At 34.6% G+C, this 24,206-nt stretch overlaps 1 protein-coding gene across 1 annotated transcript in view; it reads right to left on the bottom strand.

Annotated features, from left to right (window-relative positions):
- Window positions 1-24,206, bottom strand: part of LOC106134881 (BAI1-associated protein 3) — a 57,312-nt gene that overhangs the window by 10,435 nt on the left and 22,671 nt on the right. Inside the window, exons 5-19 of the mRNA XM_060946460.1 lie at window positions 23,121-23,340; window positions 20,227-20,452; window positions 19,047-19,225; window positions 13,109-13,272; window positions 11,446-11,687; window positions 10,990-11,193; window positions 10,420-10,503; window positions 8,693-8,857; window positions 7,722-7,773; window positions 6,990-7,086; window positions 6,435-6,567; window positions 4,485-4,567; window positions 2,577-2,640; window positions 1,894-2,054; window positions 559-649 (exon numbers count right to left, since the gene is read on the bottom strand). Coding sequence (XP_060802443.1) covers window positions 559-649; window positions 1,894-2,054; window positions 2,577-2,640; window positions 4,485-4,567; window positions 6,435-6,567; window positions 6,990-7,086; window positions 7,722-7,773; window positions 8,693-8,857; window positions 10,420-10,503; window positions 10,990-11,193; window positions 11,446-11,687; window positions 13,109-13,272; window positions 19,047-19,225; window positions 20,227-20,452; window positions 23,121-23,340 — 2,165 coding nt within the window. The remainder of the gene's footprint in view (window positions 1-558; window positions 650-1,893; window positions 2,055-2,576; window positions 2,641-4,484; window positions 4,568-6,434; window positions 6,568-6,989; window positions 7,087-7,721; window positions 7,774-8,692; window positions 8,858-10,419; window positions 10,504-10,989; window positions 11,194-11,445; window positions 11,688-13,108; window positions 13,273-19,046; window positions 19,226-20,226; window positions 20,453-23,120; window positions 23,341-24,206) is intronic.

The following is a 24,206-nucleotide window of genomic DNA, read 5'->3' as shown; positions in this document are numbered from 1 at the left end:
CATCCTTAAGTTTGTGTGCAAACTTTAAGAACAAAAGTTAGAAAACAAGTACATGCTTCGAGGAGTTTACGACTTCATTTTAGACGAAAATGTATGAATTATTTGTGTAGCAAGGCAATAATTTTCTAGTCATATACTTTAGGTTTGAGTTATTTAAAATTTATGACAAACAATTGTAAAAATATATTAATCGTCAGACGTCTTACAGTCTCTTATTTTTAGATAGAATTAAGTAAATTCAAAGTGTAGTGAGGCACTCGTTACTTATCAATTGAATTTATTATATTTATTATATTTTAAAATTAATTTTTTAAATAAATACAATCTTAGAAATCTTTTCCATTTTTATTTATAGACAGAAATAAATAAATTCAATGTGTACTGAGGCAGTCATTTCTATCAATCGTTTCGGGTCATGCGTCTATGATTTGATTCACGCATCGCCGCCCTTTATTTCCAAGTGATACGAGCTATTTCAGCGTGTACGTGTTGAATAAACAGGGATATTTTCACGTTCGAGCGGGATCTCTCACGGTTCACAGATAAGCCAGTACTTACATGTGTTCGTCGTCGTACTCGGCGAGCGATCGTCGCACGTATTCTAAGTTATTCACGATCGTGCATATTTCCTCTGTTGTTTTGTTTTGACCTGTGCCCAATAATACAGAACGTATTAACGTAAAAAAATAAAAGCTTGTAAAAAGGTCACGCGTGGGCGTGAAAGTATTATAAATAAAAATAAACACAGAAGACCTAAATAAATTCCTACCATGCGGTCTTATGTGATCGCACAAATTTAAAAGATTCGGCAATAGGTGGAATAAACAAGCACCTATTAGTACATTTAAACTGTTCCATGAGCCTTAAAAAATATATGAAATTGCAGCCAAATATCTAGTTTTTAATTGTATGTACATATATACACATACAGTACATGTATGTATAGTACCTAAAATTATTAAGTTATCAGATATTGCCAAATCTTTATTCATAATACCTTTAGATAGAGTTTCAGGCCAAAGACGAACCTTTTTGTATATAAAATTAATTCCAGCTGTTACTCGTAAAAACACTTTATGAGTATTTGCTAGAAAAAAAATATTATTAGAAACAGAAATATAACACGAATTATATCAAATATGCGACCTGAAACGGGGAATGAAAGAACAATTTCCGTAATAAAGCACGGTTGCCTCAACGGAAACACTTTAGGAGAGCCGTAGAAGGATTACGAGGGATACAGCGACCTTTTCGGCAATTTCGACCCTTGTACATATTTTTATTCGCAAAGAACTTGTGTCTATACACATTATGTAACGCTCTTGGTAACGTTTGGAGGTGACTTCGGTGAAAAGTATTAGCATTTGGTTTTTATTTTTATGCTATAATGTTTTTAAAAGTATATCAGTCCAGTCAGTATTATAGAGCGTTTGCAATAAAAAAACACGTCTACGCAAAATCGTATTATTATAATAATTTTACGTAAACGCGTTTTTTTATTGCTCAACAAAATGTTTTTATTCACGCCAAAGAAATAGATACCTTGATGATCTCTAATGCATAGACTGCATAAAATAAATTTAAATATTAAGGGCTGAGATATTTTGCTGGTGCAGTCACCGTATTCTGTATACGCTGCGATAATGCTGCGGCGTACAAAACCATGTTATACTAGCGTAGTGGCTGAACCAGAACTGAGCAAAATACGAGGTTAATTAGAGATATGAAAATATGTAGAAGAAATGATACCTGATTTGGGTAAAAAATCTTATCAGTTTTTTGCTCTTCCTCGTCCTCCCAGATGGAAGAAGAGTTCGAGGTAGCATGCTATGGTACTCGGGTTCAATTTATATTCTGGATATTATGCCAAATCCCTAATGAAAATCTACTCACCATGATTTTCGTAATACCCCTGGTCGGCTAAAGCGCCGTGTATCAAATCGGCATAGTGCAGCGCGGTGGCGCAGGCCGCCTCTAGCAACCGCAGCCCGCCGCCAAAGGAACCCTCCTCGGCGCCGCCGATGGCGCGCCATACCAACCGCATGTGGTATAAGCTGCGAAGATAAATTTTATTAGTTACGGTATCAATTTGTTGATTAAATAAAGAACATATTATGAATTAAAAATTCTTATAAAAGTAACAGCATTCATGAGCGCAAAAATAAAGTTAATTATCATGTCTATTCTAGCTTTAAATTTAAACTCCGAAATGAAAATCCTGACGTCATGTCTGGTACAATAACTTTCGTGTTTACAGTTACACAGGAGAGCTTTACTCGAGAAAATTAAATTCCAAGACCTCATGCACATTTTGTGAAAGCTAAGAGAACTGTTCTCATGGTTGTGTTTATCGAGGTTATTTTTTTCAATTTTAATACAATCATCTTGTAATTAAATTGATTTTATATGCACCTTAGTCTTCACAGCATATCATCTAAGTTTTGACACACTTATTATGAAAGTTCGAACTTAATATTGTCACGTTCTTGTTTTTAGTTTATTACAGCGCACTTACATAATTTTGCGAAGTTTGTCTACTTAAAATTAGTGCCGTCTTGGCATGTAAAGTAACTTACCAAGCAGCCGTGTCCACGGAAGACGTGCTGTGCTTCACAAGATGCTCTCCTTCTACGGCACGATCTGCATATTAAAAAATACCGAATAATATATGCGGAGAATATATTAAATTATGACAGTTAGATAATCGAATCAGAATAAAAATAATATAGATGAGTATCATTCAGATTTCTATGGGAATGGTCATCTCCAAAAGAAAATATTTATGTTTTTTAAGAATGTTAGTAATATTACATTCATTATCCCTTTACGCTTTAGGGTAAGTGTTAAATATTTATTATGAACAAAATTTTAATCAACCTGCAATGTGATTACAGTACTTATATGTATGTATGTTAAGGCATATATATACATTTTGAACACAGATTCTTAAAGACACTCATTAATAATTCCCACGTACCCAAATGGGTTCATTATTCAAGGCTGCCACGAAAGTTATAGTAAAAAAGTGAATTTGACACATACAGTTGTTGGTTGTGGATACGTTTTATCTTTGATCGGAAATTAACGCGTACACGAATAATTTCCAAGCAATCTTATAATTGTCTGAAGCCAATAAAAGCTTTCGTGTGGTGGCACAGTTTAGATTTCGATACTTATCTAAATGGGTGGGCGCCGAGCGCGGGCGTGAACCTTCGCCTTTTGCCCTCTCAACAAATTGTACCCATTCATTTGAAAAATGACTCTTATTATAACCTGCTTCGTCATACATTACTCTGGCGATGGCAGAAAATTCTTTCAGGGGCTTGCTTTCTCACTGTGGTTTGATTCGGAAATGGTGCAACTTAAGTTTGATGGTTGTCTGAATTATAAGTAGCTTGCGTGCCTCAACACTTTGGATACGGTTGTTACTTGGTATTAATTATAAAAATATATCGTGTTGATTATTTTATAACATGATTGAGTACAAAATACTACAAATTGTAATTAAACAATATTTAAAATAAGAGTACGCCTCTGGCTTCACCATGAAAACTTGGTGAAAATTTTGCGCACATAGGAACCTACTTGTTAGGTTTGCGCGATGCGTTGATATCTATCAATGTCGTATTTTATAAGTTAGGAAATGAGGCGTACTTTTTATAGCAATTGCTAATCTGCCGCAGCTGCCGCATTTACAAAAGTTCACAGTTTAGAAGTAGGAACGTATTCAATATTAGTTATTAATACAAAGATATGTAATTATTAAATACTAGTCGTCGGTATTACATGTTCATAATTAAGTGTCCGGTTACAGGATAATGTATGAATATACATATGTAGGTACAAGTAGCACGGCGCTTCCCGCTCAGAAAGTTTCGATTGTGCGGGAATAACTACAAAATAAACCTGCGCTCGCTGCCCTTTGTGTTTCGGACTTCGTTATTTCAGAAATTGCAAGTTGCAACATTCTATATAACTAAATTAAATTTAACTTCCAACTTGTTTTATCGTATCACAATGAAAGCTTCTAGTCATGATATTATGAAGTTTCAGAAAAAATTCTAAATTATTCAAGTAAACGCTGCTTGACTGTATTGGTTTTTACTAGTCACTGTGATAGATAAATGCGTATAATGGTCATTCCTTCTTCTTGCCCTTCCTTCGCCTTTGCCATATACGCCATTATTTACATATTAACTGCAAAGCTTATTCTGTTGATTTTTAAGGAGTTCCCTGGAATATCATCCATATTTATGACCAGACCTTCCCAAATTTCTATGGGACTACACGGCCACTATAAAATGCAAAAAAAAAATTCAAGTCGGATTATAAATACCAGAGATATGCCGTAACATACTTACATAAAAAAAATACGGTGAAATATATAACTTCCTTTTAAACCGACTACAAAAAAGGAAGAGGTTCTCAATTCGATTATACGTTTTCAGAAGTCGGTCAAAAATGAACAGAAACAAGAATCATACCTAATTCGACAGCTGCGCGGACCCTCTGCAGCGCCATAGTCTTGGTTACAGCCAGCCACCGATCGATCAGGGGCTCGAACCACCTGCGAACACTTTAACTGTAAGACGGAATGTCATTTCCACAAGAGGAAAATGCTCAATTCTGTGAGCGAAGTGGCAAGTAAAATAACTCAATTATAATAAGTATTAATAATAGTTCTGTACGCAACTGTATATTTATAAAATGACGCTGTCCGCGTCTGCTTAATAATTAACATTTATTTATAAAATATAAGCAAAAAGTGCTTATATTTAATAAAAAATATTTAATAGCATGTACGAGTACAATTTGTTCGCATGTGTGTAGTGAATGTGTAATATAACCTAGTATATATCACATAGTAAACAATAAACCAGCTGACCTAATATCAAATTTATCTATTATCAAATCAAAACCACCCTATCTATATATATTTTAAACGCAAAGGTTTACGCTGATTGATCATTAACGCACAGCACAAACTATCAGACCGATCGCGCTGAAATTTGGATAGAATGCAGGCATCCGCTAAGAAAGGATTTTCCCTAATTTCCACAAGAATAGAAACAAGCGGGATTACTCCTTTAACGCGGGCGGGGCCGTGGGCTTACTCTAGTATAATAAAAATGCCTCAAGAAATATTCGAAATATTTTTGATAAAGAAAGAACTCACGATCGAAAAGCAGAAATTAAACAGCATGTGACTCGATACTTTTTAATCACGTTATTTGGATATGTCTGAGAACTTTATTTCTCGGTACTAAAACAAAAGTAGGTAAGTGTGTTACTTTTGTTTGCTTTGCTTCTTTTTCGTTTGTGTATACTTTGTTGTACTATTTCATTCAAAAGCAGTACAACATCGTAACATGTTATAGTTTATTTGATTGAAGTAAGTATAGTTTACTTTTAGGCTAGTATGCCTTCCTAATAGAATACAATTTGTGTGGTACGTGGTAGTAAACAATAGTAGAATATTCTAAGCGTAAGTTCCGAGAAATGGTTTTGTAATGTCAATAAAGTCAACACTTATTCAGTAAAGCATATAAATGCTTCATATACAACTAACAATTCATGTTGGTGGTATGCGAGTAGCAATATTTGTTAAAGGTCTTAACGTATGTGACCATTGCTCTTAAAAATATTATGTATATACCTCAGACCAAAAATAATCAAACAATTCAGCCATTTAGGTTTACAACAAGTACAGAAAATATGTTTAAAATATGTTCGGGTGAAGGTTAAGGCTAAGCTATCTCGAGAACAGTAAGTTATATATTTAGCCAACAAAGCTCACTCATGCTTTACTGGCTAATTAAGTGAACTAATTGGCGTCTTACTGTGGAAGCGAACACCGCCTTGTGACCTCGCAGTCGTTTGCGGTGTTTTAACGAACACAAAACTTCTCGGAGCTGGGGCTTGTTTACTTCATTTAGGATTTAACATCATGTAACATCATGAAGTTTATTTATTTTACGTAGGTAGGTATTTAAAGTAAATAAGTCTTTACCTTCAAAGCAACTTTTTCCTTGACTGGTTAAAAACCGGTCCTGTATTTTGGGTAAGTATAACATAACATTTATAATTTCTTTTACAGTTATCGCACCACACGTACATCCATCTCGGTTTGCTTCAAAGGTTCGACTAGCAGAGAATGCCTTGTGGCATAACGTTCACCTGTTGTACATTTAACGTGCATAAAGTTTAAATAAATGAATATGCAATCTTTAATACAAATATTTTTTTGATAAGTGGCTTATTTAAGAAAAGGTATATTTTTTAACTTTCGAACAATTTTCTTAATAATAGACATGTAATAAAATCTAAAATGTAAGCGTCAATGAGGCAGCGCCAAACTCGCGCGCAGCCGACAATACTTCGAACTGCAGCGTCAATGTTGATATCATAGACAATGAGCTAAAAGTGTTGCTTACGTGTAAGCGTCAAGCAACTGCGGCGGCGCTTCGTGCGCGGCGTGCGGCAGCGGCGCGGGCACGGCGGCCGCACACAGTTCGCGCACAGCCGACAATACTTCGAAGGGAAGAGTCTTCGCTGTCACTACGCACACTATGAGGAAATACAGTTTACATTAGGTTGCATATAATGTGAATCATTGATTCCCTATTAAACGATAAGTAGCAAGATACTCACAAAAGGTAAAGTGATTTTTAAAGAGGTACAAGTGATTTCATAATGTTTAGTACAACTTATGATGTGACGAAAAATACGTTGTGAATTTTATTTTATTAGTTATGTATTAACGCGAAAATTAAGTATTTTACTCCTAAGACTATAGAAATAAAAAGAGATTTTACTCACACAATTAAACACAAATTTTTATATTTTTTACTTAGCTACCAGGTTCAGCCTTAAAAGTTTTTTCAAAGAATAGGTTAACAACGTACGTACGTTAATGCCGCTTTTACACAAATTTTCATTTTCAAATTTAAACAAAACCTGTCCTTGAAATTCGAAAATATAAATCGAACCTCCGTTCCCAAGCTCGTCGTATGCTTCTTCCTCTGCAACCCCACACCATCCTTCCGCCACCCACTGCTCGACACAGTGTCTCACGTCCTCCGATACCTTCGGGGGGAAAAGCTAAATGTGTTATCAATTTAAAACCCCCTGGACTTAGCCAGTTGAGATTGGGTCGTACGAACGTTTAAACCAAAATTGTATAAACTTGCAAAATAGGAAAACCGAATAAACTGATATTTCATAATCCCTTCCATCAAAAGCTCGTTTACAGTATAAGTTTTAGTTAATAGTATAAGTAAGTATATAGCAAGTTGTTTTCAACAGGTTAAATCCTTTTGCATATATCGAATTTGAATAAATTGTTACATAGTTCAAAATGTGCAAATATTTCTATTTGAGCATATTGGCAACATGCGTATGCATACGCATAATAAAAATACAGGACTACCGATTTATTTTATGTAAAACATGTAGAACCTACCTAATGTCTCCAGCCTCTGTCACCAGCTGTCGTCATTCATGTGTGAAATTAATGTAAGAAATCCTACTCTACAAGATTGTGTAACAGAAAATAGGTAGGTACTGTACCGAACCAACAACTTATACAATATTCACGTAAGTGAAATTCACTTCACCCAAGATATTCACTTTCAAAATTATATCCATATATCGCAAGTAGTATATGCAATCACAAAAAGATGAAAAAAAAAATAAGTTACAAATTATTTAAAAATACTTACCATTTTATCAATTTGTGTGAACACGACGCTGAAGTAAGGGACGTTGTTAGTCCTAAAACGTACAAATGTATTATTAAACAAATCAGATAACTAAACCTTTAGAATCTAATGGTAACATGTAAACAAATCACGAATTTCCAGCTACCCGAGGACTTTCCGCCTTGTAACTCCATTGTGAGGGAGATGGGCTCGCAATTTGTTTCTAAATGTGTCTCCGATTCTTATTCATTCGGTGTTGATATGATTGCGTGGAAGTACATTCCCCATTCTAATTGAATGGCTTACTCCATGTTATTTGAAATGGAATTTTCTTTGTGATGCAAGGAGTACCCGTTCTATACTTAGTAGATTAAAATAACTGTTTTTATGTTAAAGTTAGTTTAGTATTTAAAAGAATAGAATAGATTTATTTTCAAAATTGGATACAAGGTATCACTTATTGATGTCACATCACATAAGTCTAATTATAACTACTACCGCTTCCGAAGCGCATGTGTAGAAGAAGCGGCGGAACAAACTACACTGCAGCATTTTCACCGGACGTCAATTTACAAATATAGATCTCTTAAATCTAAAGCGTGAACGAATGCACATTGTCTACATTAAAAAACATGAGTGAATGTAAAACCAATTATTTCAATACAAATATTTCGTCAAATAATAAATACGATTAATTATATTTCTTCTTCTTCCTCCTAGTGTTAGTCCCGGTAATATACATACGTCAAAATTGTTACTGGTACATGGTCGATGTAGAATTTGAACCTGTGGCGTTTGGGGGACACGCTATTTAGCCGTTCGACCAGCGAACCAGCCTAAATTATATTATATAAGGTTATACTTTATGTTTAATGTTAGTACCCATAATATTTCATGCAAAAGGACAAGAAACTAATTTCTATGGTAATTTTTATAAACTTTTGACACAAATTACCGATTTAGATGATGTTGGTTATAAAAACATAACTTACGTTTCAAACAATGGGTGGTAGTAGGTGAGCCCCTGCTGTAGGTCGATCTGCACGAGTGTGATCAGGTTGACAAGGTCTTCCCCGCGTTCTGATTCTGTGTCTTGAGCGCACAGAGCTTCGTACCATTCTGCTGTGCCTTTCCGTAAAGAACCCATTATTTCCATTCTAAAACAAAATATGCGTAGTGAATAATCTGGACTTTTTTCAATGTGTGTTATGTATTAAAATATTACAAATAAGTTAAAAAAATTATATATTAATTATGAAATATATACGTTTGCTTATATGACATGAATTGTATAACATAAAATTTATACAGCGGCGCACATATATATGACGGCCTCTGTGGCTCAGCGGTAGTACGCTTGTCTGCGACACCGGAGGTCCCGGGTTCGAATCCCGGTCAGGGCATGATGAGAAAAGAACTTTTTCTGATTGGCCTGGGTCTTGGATGTTTATCTATATAAATATTTATTATAAAATATAGTATCGTTGAGTTAGTAACTCGTAACACAAGTTTCGAACTTACTTCGAGGCTAATTCAATCAGTGTAATTTGTCCCGTATATATTTATATTTATTTATTTATTATTTTATTTATATAGTCATACCAGCTAATAATAAATATTAATGATTGTTTTACGTATGTTATTAATATTTAATTTTAAAAGAACCCGCAGTCTACGTAAAGAATCTCACATTTTTAATTTAAAAAGAAAAATAGAACCTCTAAATGCTGTCATTTTAGGCTTTCAAATAAATTTAATACGAAGCTTGTACGCGTTTTAAAAGATGCTATTACAAATTTCACTTTGATCGCCCTTCCGTGGGCTGAAATGTTAAAATACTTTGATAAAAATTGTTCTGACGGAACCGTGGTAAAAGATGTTATGACGTTATTCAAATTTAAATCTGAAAAAATGTTGTGTTTGAAATAATTTGCAGCATTTTTACCTCAAATGGTAAAATGTGGTGATGCAATGAATACGCAATGAATTTTGGTACATTTTACTCTGCTCTTTAGGCAATTAATTCATGAACGGTTATAAACATACAAAAATTTCTTCAAAATACACCGTGTAAAATGAGACCGTGTCGCCAGTCTTAACTAATATAATTAATGTGAAAGTAAGTTTATTTCTTTGTTTATAGTCTGTTCACGCGTTATTTACTTAACCAATCTTCATATTTGCGGATTTGTAACTAAGAGTCTGGAGAAGAACAAAGGGTTTAGACCTTTTTATCTCGGTACAAACAATAGTTCCTATGGGATTTGCGAAAACTGCAGCTAAAAGTGAGGTAAAAGTCAAGTAAAAGTTAGTTGATTATAAAAGTGAATATTTCATTTTACCACTTAATAACCCTTAACTTCAATACTGCAATGTTATAGGTATTCAGGCAGTCTAATCTAGGGACAGGATCCATTGTGAATAACTGCCGGCTAGGTATTTGTAATTCATGGACGAATATAAAACCAAAACCCAGAGACCTTAAATTTTATGAAAATAACTGTAAAAGTAAATCGCATTACAATATGAGATCCGGACATTGTGAGAGAAGGGGACATATTAATTTTATTTCTAAAAAAATTACTGAAATGTTTTAAACAAAAATGCTTTAAACAAATTTGGCTGTCCTAATTTTGTTTTGTTTTGTTTGGTTTGACTGTTTAAATAAGTAAATTAGTGTAAACGAACATTAGAAAATATTTTCACACAAATTATTTACCTGATCTCTTTATTAAAGGGGCAACACCTCCAAAAAGCTTTCATTTGTGACAAATGGCTCAAACATCGCAAAAGAAATTCCAACCTGTGAAATAAGGTTTAATAAATTACGAAGTTCCGAGACACTACTTAGAAGAGCTACTATAATTAAAACATTTTGACATTTATCAAAACTTAGTAATTACGTAAATAAAAACCACTCAAAATATTACTTCAAATAAAGATTTTTTTATTATATTTATAGCACTTAAATTATATGCAAAAGAGTCTTTATTAAAATAAAGTTTGATTTGTGAAAACTTGGTAATAGAATAAAATCTATTCAAACAATTTATATAAAATAAAATGTAGATATATTATAATATTCTAACTTTTTGGAAAAATATTCTCGCAATATCAGCTTTTCTTGTGAACACAAGATTTTGATATTAATATTAAAATTTCAGCCGAGTCTATATTAAACTTATGATTAAAAACCTGCATGAATTTCAGCCCGCTACGGGCCTGAAAAATTATTATTTTTTTATTAATTAGGTAATAGAAAAAGTTGTAAAAACCAATTAAAGCATACTTGTTTAGACTAAGGTGATGCAACACCGGGTACAAGTCCCTATGTACTCGCAGTTGATGCAGCGCCCTCTCAACGAATTCTCCGAAGCACTCTGCGAGCCAGCGTTCCTCGTCCCTGGAGGATCCCCCACTTGCTTCACCGCTGCTAGCGTTTGCACTCTGGCACCATGCTCGCTCTAGTTCTGTTAGTAACTTGTACATATACCTTAGAAACAAAATAATAAATCAATAATAATGTTATCCTGAATAAGAAAAACGCTTATTGGATTACGGACATACTTCGTATAATTTGTGGGTATAACTTAACGATTTATTGAGAGTACTACAATCCGTAAGCATTCTTGTGTGGAAGATTCCTCTCGTATTTGTGATTCGTACGCAAAAGGGTCAAGCTAAGAATTTATTGGACGGTTTTATATACATACATATGTTTAGTAAGATTTCTTGAATGGCTTACTTTGGATCGAGGGGAACATCACTGTTTAGTTTGCAGGCAGCCGCAAATCTGGCTATCGCAGCTTGCAGCGCGCTCAGGTCCCCTTGAATCGCATGTTGGTGCAACAAAGTCTGTGCAGGCCCACACAATTCCCCTTCCCAAGTATTACTTGTTTCACCCTCTGCCCCCATCGGCCCTCCGCTGCTCGCAGTGTCTACTTCGTGAGCCAATAACACTCCAAACAACCGTTCGTGTTGCCGCACCTTAATGAGTAAAACAAAAATATTTTTGAATCTACAGATGTTGAAAAGTAGTAGTAGATTTCTATGTTCTCATTATTCATACTTTGATGCTGGTAGTGCAGTACAAACCTTGCATGTATCACTCGAAGTGTTTGTGATCAAAATATCGTGATTATACAGCGAAATACTGGCAGCTAATAATAAACTGATAAGGTCGTTATTAACGTGTTGGTCGGCGGCTGGTAAATAAATAAGGCCACGTGCACAAAAATAACAAAAAGGGCACTAGAGCGTGCGCAACGGACGGCAAGCGTGCCGCGTCAGATAGCGGCTGATCCAGCTTGTGGCTTGCCCAGGATTGTCAGGAAAATGCGTAATATTAGTGCAGAATTTTTTTAAACGACTACCCATTAGGTATAAAAAAATATTTAATACTTAGTATCGCCATACTGCGAGAATATAAGGACGAAAATCTATCGGTTATCGTGGACGTGAGGTCCCTGATGATTAAATCACTATTAACAGGTGAAGTACTCGGGGAATTCAATAATGCATGAGAAAATATTATAATATTATATTGTTAATACCTACTTGGAATCTTTATCAATATGTGGGCTAACAGACAAGCTCAAACTAGTAACCTTTATGCGACAACCCTAGGCCAGTTTGATATACAGTAATAACCATTTATACATTTATAGTATTAATATGAGTGGACTAATAGCCCGTTGCAAAAAGCCAATAAAATGGGTTATAGTGCGATACACCAGCTAGGCAGTTTAACGATACCAACATGAGTGATACAACGTCGTAACTCTCATTGAAATGTATTTTAGTCGGGCGGAATGAGACTGTCATTCCAATTGATCAAAAACTTCATCAACATCCTATTACAAATATTCTTTTAATCATCACTTCATCATTATCACTACATATTATAAAGTAAAATCACCATATTTTCTGTGTATGTATTTGTGAGCTAATCTCGGAAACTTGTGGACGGATTTTATTTCTGTTTGAAATGTTGGAAAGATGTTTTTCTAAAGAAGGTTTATAGGTACCTATAAATGCTTCCTGAGCAGAGCCGAAGCGGGTCTCTTGTAAAAAATTAACAAAAGTATTTGAAGACTCTCTTGTAAACAAAAACATTAATAGTAACTACATGTTATATTTCCATCGCTCTTTTCTGGAAATGATTGGATTGGGACCTTCAAATTTCCGTTGAATTTCATTTACATCAAAAGCAAAAGATTCTGTACCGTAATTACTAAACCTATTTTAAGAAGCGTTATTAAACAAAAGATGTTCTGTACCTTGTAAATATACATATCTATGTTCTGATTCCACATTAGTACTTTTAATATTAAGAAAATTTTGCGACGAAATTAATATAATTAGTTTTCAAGATAATTCAAGACCTATGCAAGAAGTAATTCTTTTACCTGTTGCCAATTGTCATCGTCATGCCTCCCAGCCTCCCGGGCTGAAAGCCAAAGCCGCAGTCGAATTCGGCCCTGGACTGACGACCGCTGTGAACGAGCTTCCAGCTTGTACCAAGTCTCTATACCCGTGGAGGGTATTTCGCGAAGCGGGATGTTCACGCAGCCTAAACAAAAATAAAATTACTAAATTTATTTCAGCCCTGTTGATTACCTTAATCCATCTTTAGTTCCGTGTATTAAGTCAAAAATCATCCTTAAGTGTTCATACAAAATCAAATTTCTTTCAAATTTTCGGTTCTTAGAATTTTGCGTTTTGAGTCTTCTGTACAATCTGCTACGATTCCGTAGCATTGCTACGAGTTCATGCCTCGCTACGAATATGCGTAGACAGTGCTACGAAAGCACTGTGCGAGAGTGAATCCAGAGGGGTTAGTGCGAGTTTTACTCGATCAAACGCGTCGAGCAAGTAAACGCGAATGTGTATGTGATTTGATCAGCGCCAGTTAGTGGTAACGCGATGGCACTAATGCACTTCCATACAAATTCGCGACGGCTTGCTCGACGCTTTTGATCGAGCAAAACTCGCACTAACACCTCAGATCCTGATTCTGAATTCATTGACAATTGACGATCAACTTCTTCAGTATATTGTTTTGTTAGTATTAGTTAAAATATGGGAATTCATTCGGGGTCTATTTATTTGGCCTTTTAGTTTAATAGCAAATGTATTGTCTACATTGAGTATATTAAAAAAATATATTACTGATCTGGGAAATAAATAAACGTGGAGGGTGACTTTTTTGATACTGTGTAATGATAGTTGGTATTAAGAATGGTCAACCAACTTATATATGTTTTTTTTAACAAAAGTTCTGAATGAAGAAAGTTTCCCTTAGAATTCTCAAGAGATCCAAATCAAAACTGAAACTGGGCAAAAAAGCTAACTTTACCAATTTGCACCTTACATTTTCCATCTAGCAAAATTTTTCAACTTCAGAATTAAAGAAGACCAATAAATTTGCTGAAGTTCGTACTTTCTTTTATAATATTTGAATTTAATGAACTCGGTTAAAATGTTATTTTAAAGTTTTATTTTTCCTTTTTTTTTGATTGAAAGAATGAATGAATGCTCTCAACATGCCTAAGTAATCTAAGGATTTTCGTAACTTATAACTGTCAAGAAATTATTTCTTAAATCATCAGCTAAGCAAATTTAAGATTAACTAACTAGATTGTAAGTGTCTGATTTAAACAGCTGTAGACAGCTACATCATAAAAAATCATATTAGAACACAAGCTGTTGCCCGCAACTCCGATTGCGTGTTATTGGAAAAACGAAGGTTAAGATTATTAAATTCACTCAAATCTACCAAAATGAAACAAAATTTGGCATTACATAGGATATAACTTGGATTAACAAAAAAACTTTATATCCCAAAATTCTAATGGCAGAAAGCCCCAGGGCACATAAAGTTGACAGCAAATATTTAATAAACCGTACTAATATTATAACGAATACACTCAAAAACTGATGGACCCATATATCATCAGGTTGAACAACTTTTGGTAAGACCGATTTCCGTACATATTACAGATTGAGTGGTGGTCACTTTGACTTCCACATCACATGATCCAGAAGTTAAATTTTTTTTCGCCAAAAGTATAAGCTCATTTAAACAAGGTTTTTGTTCACGATCGTATCACATTTGGCGGTAAACAGGATATTGTCATACTGAGAGAGCGTTCCATACATGAAACATTTCCCCAGGTGCGTGACACGGCCGCTTTTGGCGACCTCACGAATAGGTCAGAAGTAAACCAAGATCCAAACTTGATGTAAAAACCAAATTTTTATGACATTCCGATACTTTTTAAGAGATCCGTTCTTCAAACTGCAAAAAAGTACTTATGTAGGATCCCTGATATATCCTGTTTGACATAGTCAATTACGGTAGCAAATTACTTTTTTTTGTAGATTATGACGATATCCCTACATTTCCGTTACTAAGCAGTTATTTTGTTAAAAAAAAACGGTTGAGTTATAATAATTTTAATATTTATATCTTAAGCGATGGAGACCTGGCATTATTTCTTTATCGTTATCTTTTGATTGATTCTCAAGTCTTATGAATATATTCACCTATCCCAGAAGCAATGAAGACGTGTATGATATGTGTATTAGTTGGAAAATATTTTTAAAGTAGTGATTTGTTTTTTCTCTTTGGTGACACTATCTTTGAATGACAAGACAAAAAATGCTGGCTCATTTCCGAAAATTATGTTAATTGTAAAGTGAAGTAAAACCACTTATGTAAGTGACGTCGCTGCTAAACAAATTTTTAATTACTGCCTTAATCTATCAATGTTGTTACATTAAATTTTTCGACGAGACCTCGCGTTCCATCCCATTTCCGTGAAGAGATTTCAAAATGTCAATGCCGTAAATAAGGTATTTGGGTATTAGATGCATTAATTCAAGAAAAAGGGCTCATGAAGAGGCACCGGGATGGATCTTTAATAAAATAATGATTTTTTAAGACTTTAATCTCAAAGTACTATTAAAATTGTGGACTTATTAAATATCACTATTTCGCATACATCTTAAAGTAATATTATGTGAATATCTATTTACATTTGAATACACAAATGAGAATGTTGGATTGGATTTATTCCCATTCGTGGAATGGACTCATCATTCGTTATCCGCGGCTAGATTTACGAGAAATAAATAGACATCCCATGAAACTCTCACAACGCAGTTCTATTATATATAAAAAGCTGTGAACCAACTCGGTAAATATATTAAGTATTCTGTAGACCATTAATCAAGCAACTTTGTCATAAAAGTGTCAATTTGTGACAAAGTGCGATAGAGGGACCCCATATTATTATGCCCTTTTGGCCGCTGAAAATTCTGGCTTCAAGTTTTATTTACATATTTTACAACGAAGTTATGGTGAAACAAAATTAGCCTGTAGGCCTTTGGAAAAGGGATGACCCAGCTAAGCTATAGCTGCGTTAGCGTTTTCTTGAATAATTCAAGAAAAGAACAAAACCTTGACACACTTGCAGTATTTTTAGAAAACAATAGGAAATAAGATTGGCGAAATTTATGCGTGGAGTGTGGCGAAACGAAAAATAAATACGATGGAAGAGACGGGTGTGTAAAGGTGGCACATTATCAGAAAATAAAGTTTTTCAAACTCACATTGACGGCGGCATGAAGGTGAACAATAATATACATAAAAGATTTTTATAGAAATTGTATAAAATTTAAATTGCTCAAACTGAAAATATAATGGCGCAAAACTCCGTCTTTAAAATAATCTTTATATTTGTTATGAAAAAATTAAATTACTGCAGAGCCAAATAACCTAATGAATGTCGCGGTTATGGACAAGGCTGCGTTATCTCTCAATGATAGTTTAGAGCCGGGGCGAGACTAGCAAGTAAAAGTCTTCAAACAAATACGAGATTTATAAATTGCATTTTTTTACAGAGTTTATCAAATTTATTTCCTTTCTTAAGCGACAATGTCACTAAATTAAAAAATCTATTGACGAACATGTATGATAGATGTAGGTTTTGCTCAAAATACGGGTGGTAGGTATACAATCATTGGTATATTTGATATGAAAACTCCGAAGCGGGCGTGAGTGGATGTTCGGCTGATCAAACATTGTTACGCGAGTGAGGACAGGGCATGTAACAAGCTCGGTCGCCGCTGTCGCCCCACCCCCAAAAACGTATCCTTTGCGATATACAGATTTTAACAATAATTTGACATGTATGAAGCATAATTTCACCCATGAAAAGTGTTGCATAAATATCCTTTTCCGTACTCCACACTATATCTATATGTATATGACAATTCATTGGTTTAACTGTGAATAATTTACAAGCAATTTTTAATCTTACGTTTGCATATGGATATTATAGTAAGGATTTTGGTATAATTTTACACTGGACTAAATATACGAAATATTAATTACTTTTAGGCCAATCGATGTACTATAGATTTTTTACTACTGCGAGGCCTACCACGATTCGTCCGCAGAGGATAAGTAAGTACGATATATTTTTTTATGACAAATGCATATATTATTCGCTAAAATTCAAAATCAATAATACGTGAGTTTTCAATGTTGATATTGCAATGGGAATTAAGTACGTCTTTTGTACAGTTAAATTTCTGACAGGAACTGGAAATAATAGTGTTATAATACCTTACCTAGTAAAAATATAAAGACTGCAACATTTTGGGCCACCATTGTCGCAAGAGAAATATATTGTCAGTGTAAATAAATAAGGATCGCGTGTGGGCCATGTTACCCGCGGGTACGTTCAGCTATTATCCTTACACATCCATTATAAACGTACATACTTATGTTTACGTTTTTAACCCTTTGCCTAATTTCCGTTCCTTTCGCAATGTAATCATAACAAGTCTATCTGCTCTTACTAAGCCTAGATAGATACATACATCACAAAGTGATTGTTAATATAAGCTAAAATAAATTCCAAAAAACAATACTCAAATCCTACAAAAAGTTAAAAAAGACTATATTGATAGCCTTGGTAATATTTTTCATTATCCTAATTTTCTTTGTTGTCAACTAGTTCGGTTATACTTTACGTCAAATCAAACCTTACATTACTGTACATTACATTTAGTGGTTACAATTGAAGTGACCATAGTATGAAAATTTTAATAGTGCAAGACACATGCTGCTTTGGCTTCTTAAGATTGAGTTATTCATCGCATATAACTGACACAACCCACAATAATTTTCAAAAACAATTATCCAATACATGTCATCAGCTTAATAGGCTAAAATGCTAGACATAGGCCTGTTACTGTTGACATGGGCAATTTATATTTCTGACCATTTTTTTACTAATATATTACAAAAATAGCCCACATAATTGAACATCCAATTATTACAAGTTTCGTCTGTGATGTGACCGCAAATAAATTTCAAAAGCCTAATAAATGCTTTGTAAATTTTGCTACGGCTACCACTTTCCTACTGAGTCTACCATGGTCCAGTGTACTCGCAACGTCTGTAACCGGCAAAAATTGAACCACTCTGATAAGAGTGTTCGACTTAGAAGAATACCACTTTCCAAGAACTACAGAATGAGTAAGAGAAATAAAGGAGGCTTTTAATCCTTGAAAACTTTTCATGTTCAAGCAAACAAAAACAACCAAACCAACCCATGCGAATAGCACAAGACGGGTATTAGATGTCTAAGGCCCTCGATATTCTACTTATTACCATTGATAAGAGCCATGACATACTCCTAATTTACCATTGATATAAGACGATGACGACGTGACTGAAATTTCGACTTCAATTAAACTACCTTCTCTTGTACTCGACTCGACCCAAATATTAAAGTTCTCATACTCCATAATATTGAGCACGGCTTAAATTGTTGATGGAGTTCCCTGATGTGGTTTATGCCATTGAATTTGATTTTAATCTGGAATTACTCTGGCATACGCATAGAATAGTAATGTTGATATTCGCTGTGAAATGTGTGTCGGAAAATTAATAGCAATGATTTCGAGCTACGAATATTTCCTTTTTAAGGACAATCTAAATATGGATAGCTATTTTTTTAAGCAGCTTTTGATTGCGTTTTTATTATTTTAACGTAACAAAATTTAGGATTAATTACCGTTATGGAAATGAAGAAAACACTACGCAGCTTATTTATTAGCTACAGTTTTCTTTAATATTTATTTCTACTAAATAAGGTTCTTGACATACGGGGAAACCTGAAGTGAAAGTCAGTGCATAAAAAATTATTGTAACCACACTTATTAAACAATTATTTATATATTTTCACCAAATTATCTGTAAAGTAAAACCGCTGAAATCTAAATCTAGAGATTTCTACATCAGAAGGAACAGGAGAATACCTAACTCACCAAGGAAGTCATCCTGGCTGCCTTGCCTGGCGCTTTGGCAGACCTGCTTGAAGAACCTGCCCAGGCCGCGGACTCCACGGACCTCGTTCAGACGGGAGACAGCGTCCAAGACGGAGCTCTCGTCATCATGGTCCCAGATGTCTAGGTGAAGGACATCCGATGATATGTCGTCAATGTCACTGTATGTAAAATTATGGTTGAGATACCTTGTAAATCACACAGTTACAGCTAGTAAATCACACAGTTGCCCTAAAATAAATTGGAGAATGCTATATTTATGAAACACCCAGTCTTCTTTTAAAATGATATTAACTTGAACAAAAATCAAATTCGGAATCTTAATATAAAAGGTAAACAATTTACAATGCGCCAAACGGCCGACTTGTGACTATATGGTTGCCATAACAAATTATCATTCAACATAATTATTTTATGGTTTAAGCGTATTAATAAATAAAACTAAAATTGTCTTTATGTAACTAATTAATAAAAATTAATTTTATTCTGACGATTAACTATTTCAGAAAAACTTTATCTTTACAAACTATCACATTATCTACTAGACTATATTTTGCATGCCAACTGTGGCTGAATGTTAAGTGCTTTAAACAAATGTAACAACTGTATTCTGACTCATTCAATGCATAATAAATCATTCAATCATTCATTCATATCCTTCACCAAAATAAGCCTACCTACCTACGTAAGTAATATTGTTATTGATATGCATAATCACTGTATAATTGATTATGTCTACAGAAGCCACTATGCGTGCAATGTAAGTGCTTTACGTAATAAACGTACTTACCTATCCAACAAACCAAGAATATTTTTTCCACGACATTTAAATGATTCTGTAGGTATTATAAAATTTAAGTCACCTATTTACATACTTATCCAACATTGCACTTCAACATTTGCTTTATATTTTAGTGTATAGCATTAAATGAAACAAACTACTTGTCCTAAATTATAAAAGTCTCATTCTACTTCGGTGAAAGCGAGATCGGTCGGACACTCTTAGCGCGGATGTATCGCGCTGTTAGTATCCCCAGACCGTCATGCTGTTGTCGCTCGTCACGGCATTTTCTGTTCGAAAGTCGTGCTTACGCTTTACCCTCGAGACACAGCGCGACTCAGGCAACGATACTGTCTTAAATTGTTTCGCAAAAGTACTTACAATTTAAATGTCTCATTCCACTTCGGTGAGAGTGTGTGCGGTCGGACGCTCGTAGCTCGGATGTACCGCGCTGGTAGTCTCCCCAGACTGTCGCGCTGTTGTCGTCCGTCGCGGCGCTTAAAGCTAAGTCGGAAGCCGTGTTTGCGTCCTTCGTCCTCCGACGCACGCGGTGAAGCGGGCAACGACGCCGGTTGGATACCCAGCATGCAGTACGGGTCACTGAACCCTATATAAACAAATTAAGTGGTTTAAGACTAGATAGCCGAAAATATTTCTGAAATTATAAGTATTTAATTCATAATATCAAAAAACATATTCATTATGTTATTGTCACACTAATATTTGGTTAAAGGTAATTTATTTGTTTTCTCCATATTGTCAAAATACTCGTAAATAAACTATTTCGCTGCAACTGCTGTATGTGAAACTTTAACAACAAATATAAGCCGATTCATGCAAATAGGTACTCTAAAGAAGCATTATTATTACATTTTAATACTCATAAGATGTTACAGTTCAGGACTGGCGTAAACAAGTTATAGGGTGAAGCAGAGGTTAATTAAATTTTGGCTTCACATCCAGATTGCCGTCCACGCAATGAAGCCCATAAGACAATGTTATTTATTATATCAATTAGGATTCCAACCGGCTTGTAATTAACTTGCTTTGTTGATTATGAATGGTAAAGATAACGAGAAAACCAACCAGTTTCTACATCCACATATTATTTCTACGCGGTATTTGTTACCCAAACATTTAAATCATCCAATTCAGTTTTGGGTTCATTTACACAGTCTAATGCTCAACCCTTACAAAGGAATGTGAAAAATATTATCCCGATCTATAATCCATACGTTTACATTATATTTTTACAATCTCTAATTTGCGTATGAATTAAGATGTAAGTACTTAAATATAAATAAAGATTTATACGCAAATGATAACAGATTGTACTCTAAATCTTGCTTTTTTACAGTGATAAAGTGGAATTAAAATATTTATGTAAGTACAGAACCTGGCTGCAAACGTCCTCTAGTCCTTTGGTATTCGTAAATTTTTGTTTAACTTTGGATGACTGGCACTCCATTCAATTGGGTCTGTTTAGAACAAACACCTATCCCTAAGACTAATATACATCTAATATACACCTAGCAAGTACTCGCAGGACATTAAAATTCACGCAGTGCCTTTGTTTTATTACACCACTCTTTAGGTATATGGTTTGTGAAACTCGGAGAAACGTACTTAATTGAATACCGTTCAACTCAGTAAACATTTGCAAAGCTGTCGAAACAAAGTTTTTCTTAAAAAGGAAATTGATTTTAACTTTTCCTGGTTGCATTTATTACATTTTCCAATCAGATTTTGCCCAAGTTCCCGATGATATGATACTTTATTTCACAATTCGCCGGACGTTTTGTAGTCCGTATTAAAAAAGTATTTTTATAAATTTGCTTATTATAGAGTTTTTTAACATTTCCAACGAACAGTCCTATTTAATCGCATAAGTATTTTTAAACGAGTATCATCATAATATCCTACATAAAGTTTAAGTCAACGTTATTACGGTGTGTACAAAGTCAACGAGCATATTCTTTTTCCACCGGGTTTAGTCCGGGTTGAGGAAGCTCGTCACCTCTCTGAAGACTTTTTACACGAAGTAAATCCTATCTGACGTCCGCAACCTTTGCAGGCAAATCTAACCTGTATTGGATCGATCATGGTTACACCTCCAAATGTCTGAATGTGCAGCTTTTCACACGATGTTTTCCATCATCGTAAGAGTATTGGTTTTAGTATTTAAACTAATGTATATAACTGCGAAAATAGTCATTGGTACATGGCCGAGGTGGGATTAGAAGCCGTGCCTTTCTGCGCATAACATATTTTAACCGGGTACCTTACATATTCGACCACCGACTTACCAAATATAAAGCATATTCTTTGTAAGAATTACTTTACATAAGATTTGCAGAAGTTTAAACAAATTAGGTACAAAAATCTAGAAATTATAGAACACCAAAACTATTTGAAGAAGACTCAATTCATCCGAAAAGCATAATAATTCATAGTAGAAAATTTGAGTGAAATCGTGCGTTATGTACTTACGATCTATTTTCTAAGTCAAAGTGAAACTTCGATTCGACATGCTCCCATATACATCACAATTTGCAAAATCTTTCACAAGCGATCAACTTAAACCAGACGAAAAGTTATGTTTCAAGGTAGGTGTATGTACGAGTACACACTCTGTACATATACCGCGGCGTCATCGAATCGAACTCCAAAATGGAGCATATACTCGTAACTCAATATCTACACGTGCCTACCTATCATCGCCAAACAACTTGAATTTTCCCGACATTTTTATCGTGTCTGTAACAACATGTACACTAATGCCACGGCCGAGTGTTGAGGGCAATGATGCATTTGATGAATATTTACATAAATCGCGACTCTTTTCCCGGGGGAAAAATACATCTTTCTTCTTGCCGCCATCCCAGCATACTTCTTTTGCACCGTTTACATTTATTAATCTTTTGGTGCAAATTCATCGGTTTAGGGTACTTTTGAGCTGACCATTTTTCCCCGTTCGATTCGTCATGGCATTGCCCTTCTAACCTTCCCTTTTTAATCTTCATATAATCACGTCTTCCTTCACGCAACTGCAATTTTTCTACATATATATATATAATATACTTACAACTAAACTATATTTTTGATCAACAAAGCAAGACCACCAAAATAAGAGGATCTTTTGGATTCTCGTACAGAGTAAATTACAAAAAAGTAAGAAACATAATGTAATGACCGCACAGCAGGGCTCTGTTGTGCAACTCCTGGGATAGTCTACCCTCTAAATACAAATATTACAAAAAAAAGAAGTTATTAACCGTTTGCATCCTTGGCCTCAAGTCCGTCCGCTTCGATAACCGCACAGCCCAGTACCACGGTAGGTGGCCGCTCGCTCCCGGCGGCGTGCAGGGCTCTGCTGTGCATCTCCGGAGATATCCTGAAGGCTCGCCGGGCGTAGTCTATCACCTCGTCTTTATACGATCCGAATTGGCCGCCTGGTGCTGGAGCTCCTACCGCATTCTCGATGCAGTATAATACCTAAGTAATAAAGTAAACTTACTTAGTGACCAGGTCTTATTATTGCTAGACGCATGGTAAGTTTATTGTCATGTTAGAATCCCAAAGTGTTATAAAGTTTCTTATTTTAAATTAAACGTACATAACATAATTTTTTAACATGTAAATTAATTAAAATTAAAAGTTTATGTCAAACGTGTTGCTTGAGGAGTAGAAGGTAATTAGAGAAGAAATCAACAGTAAGACATATTATCATTTCTAATAAGAGCAAAAATAATTTTGGGGTGAAACATTGTTAACAGGACCATAAACGAAAATGAACTGGCAGGAAAGTACCTAAGTACATTATTCAAAGAGTGGGCTAAAATGGCTGACGCAGAAGAATTTAGCGATAATCGAAAAGACTCACGTGTCTCGACATCTTAACGTGGCGTACATATTGCATTACGCAGTAAGTACTCTTTATAAAATATATTCCTGTTCAACTCACTCTAAAAGATTTCAGTAAAAGAGCTTACACATTTAGAAAGATATTTTACTTAAGTTACGTAATAAATGTACCTAAGTATGATAATAAAGGCTATTCACTTATGCTACGTTTAATCCTTTTTAATTCTAGGAACATCTAATATCAAACAAATGTTTCACACAAGACGGGTATAAATACTTTGGAATTGCACTAAAAGAAAAAACACAAAGAACAAAATATAAAAATTACAATAGGCGGACTTACATGTAAATGCTCAATTCATTCACAATTTAAGGATTTTCAAATCAAGAGTTTATGGGGATTATTTGACCTTGCATGTATCACTGAACACTTTATCTTATTAACTTTAAAGTTAAGCTTAAATAAGATCAGGTAAAAAAAATACGCTTTACGTTGA

Source organism: Amyelois transitella, chromosome 11, assembly GCF_032362555.1.
Source record: "Amyelois transitella isolate CPQ chromosome 11, ilAmyTran1.1, whole genome shotgun sequence".
Taxonomy (NCBI): domain Eukaryota; kingdom Metazoa; phylum Arthropoda; class Insecta; order Lepidoptera; family Pyralidae; genus Amyelois; species Amyelois transitella.
This window is presented reverse-complemented; position numbering and strand designations above follow the sequence as displayed.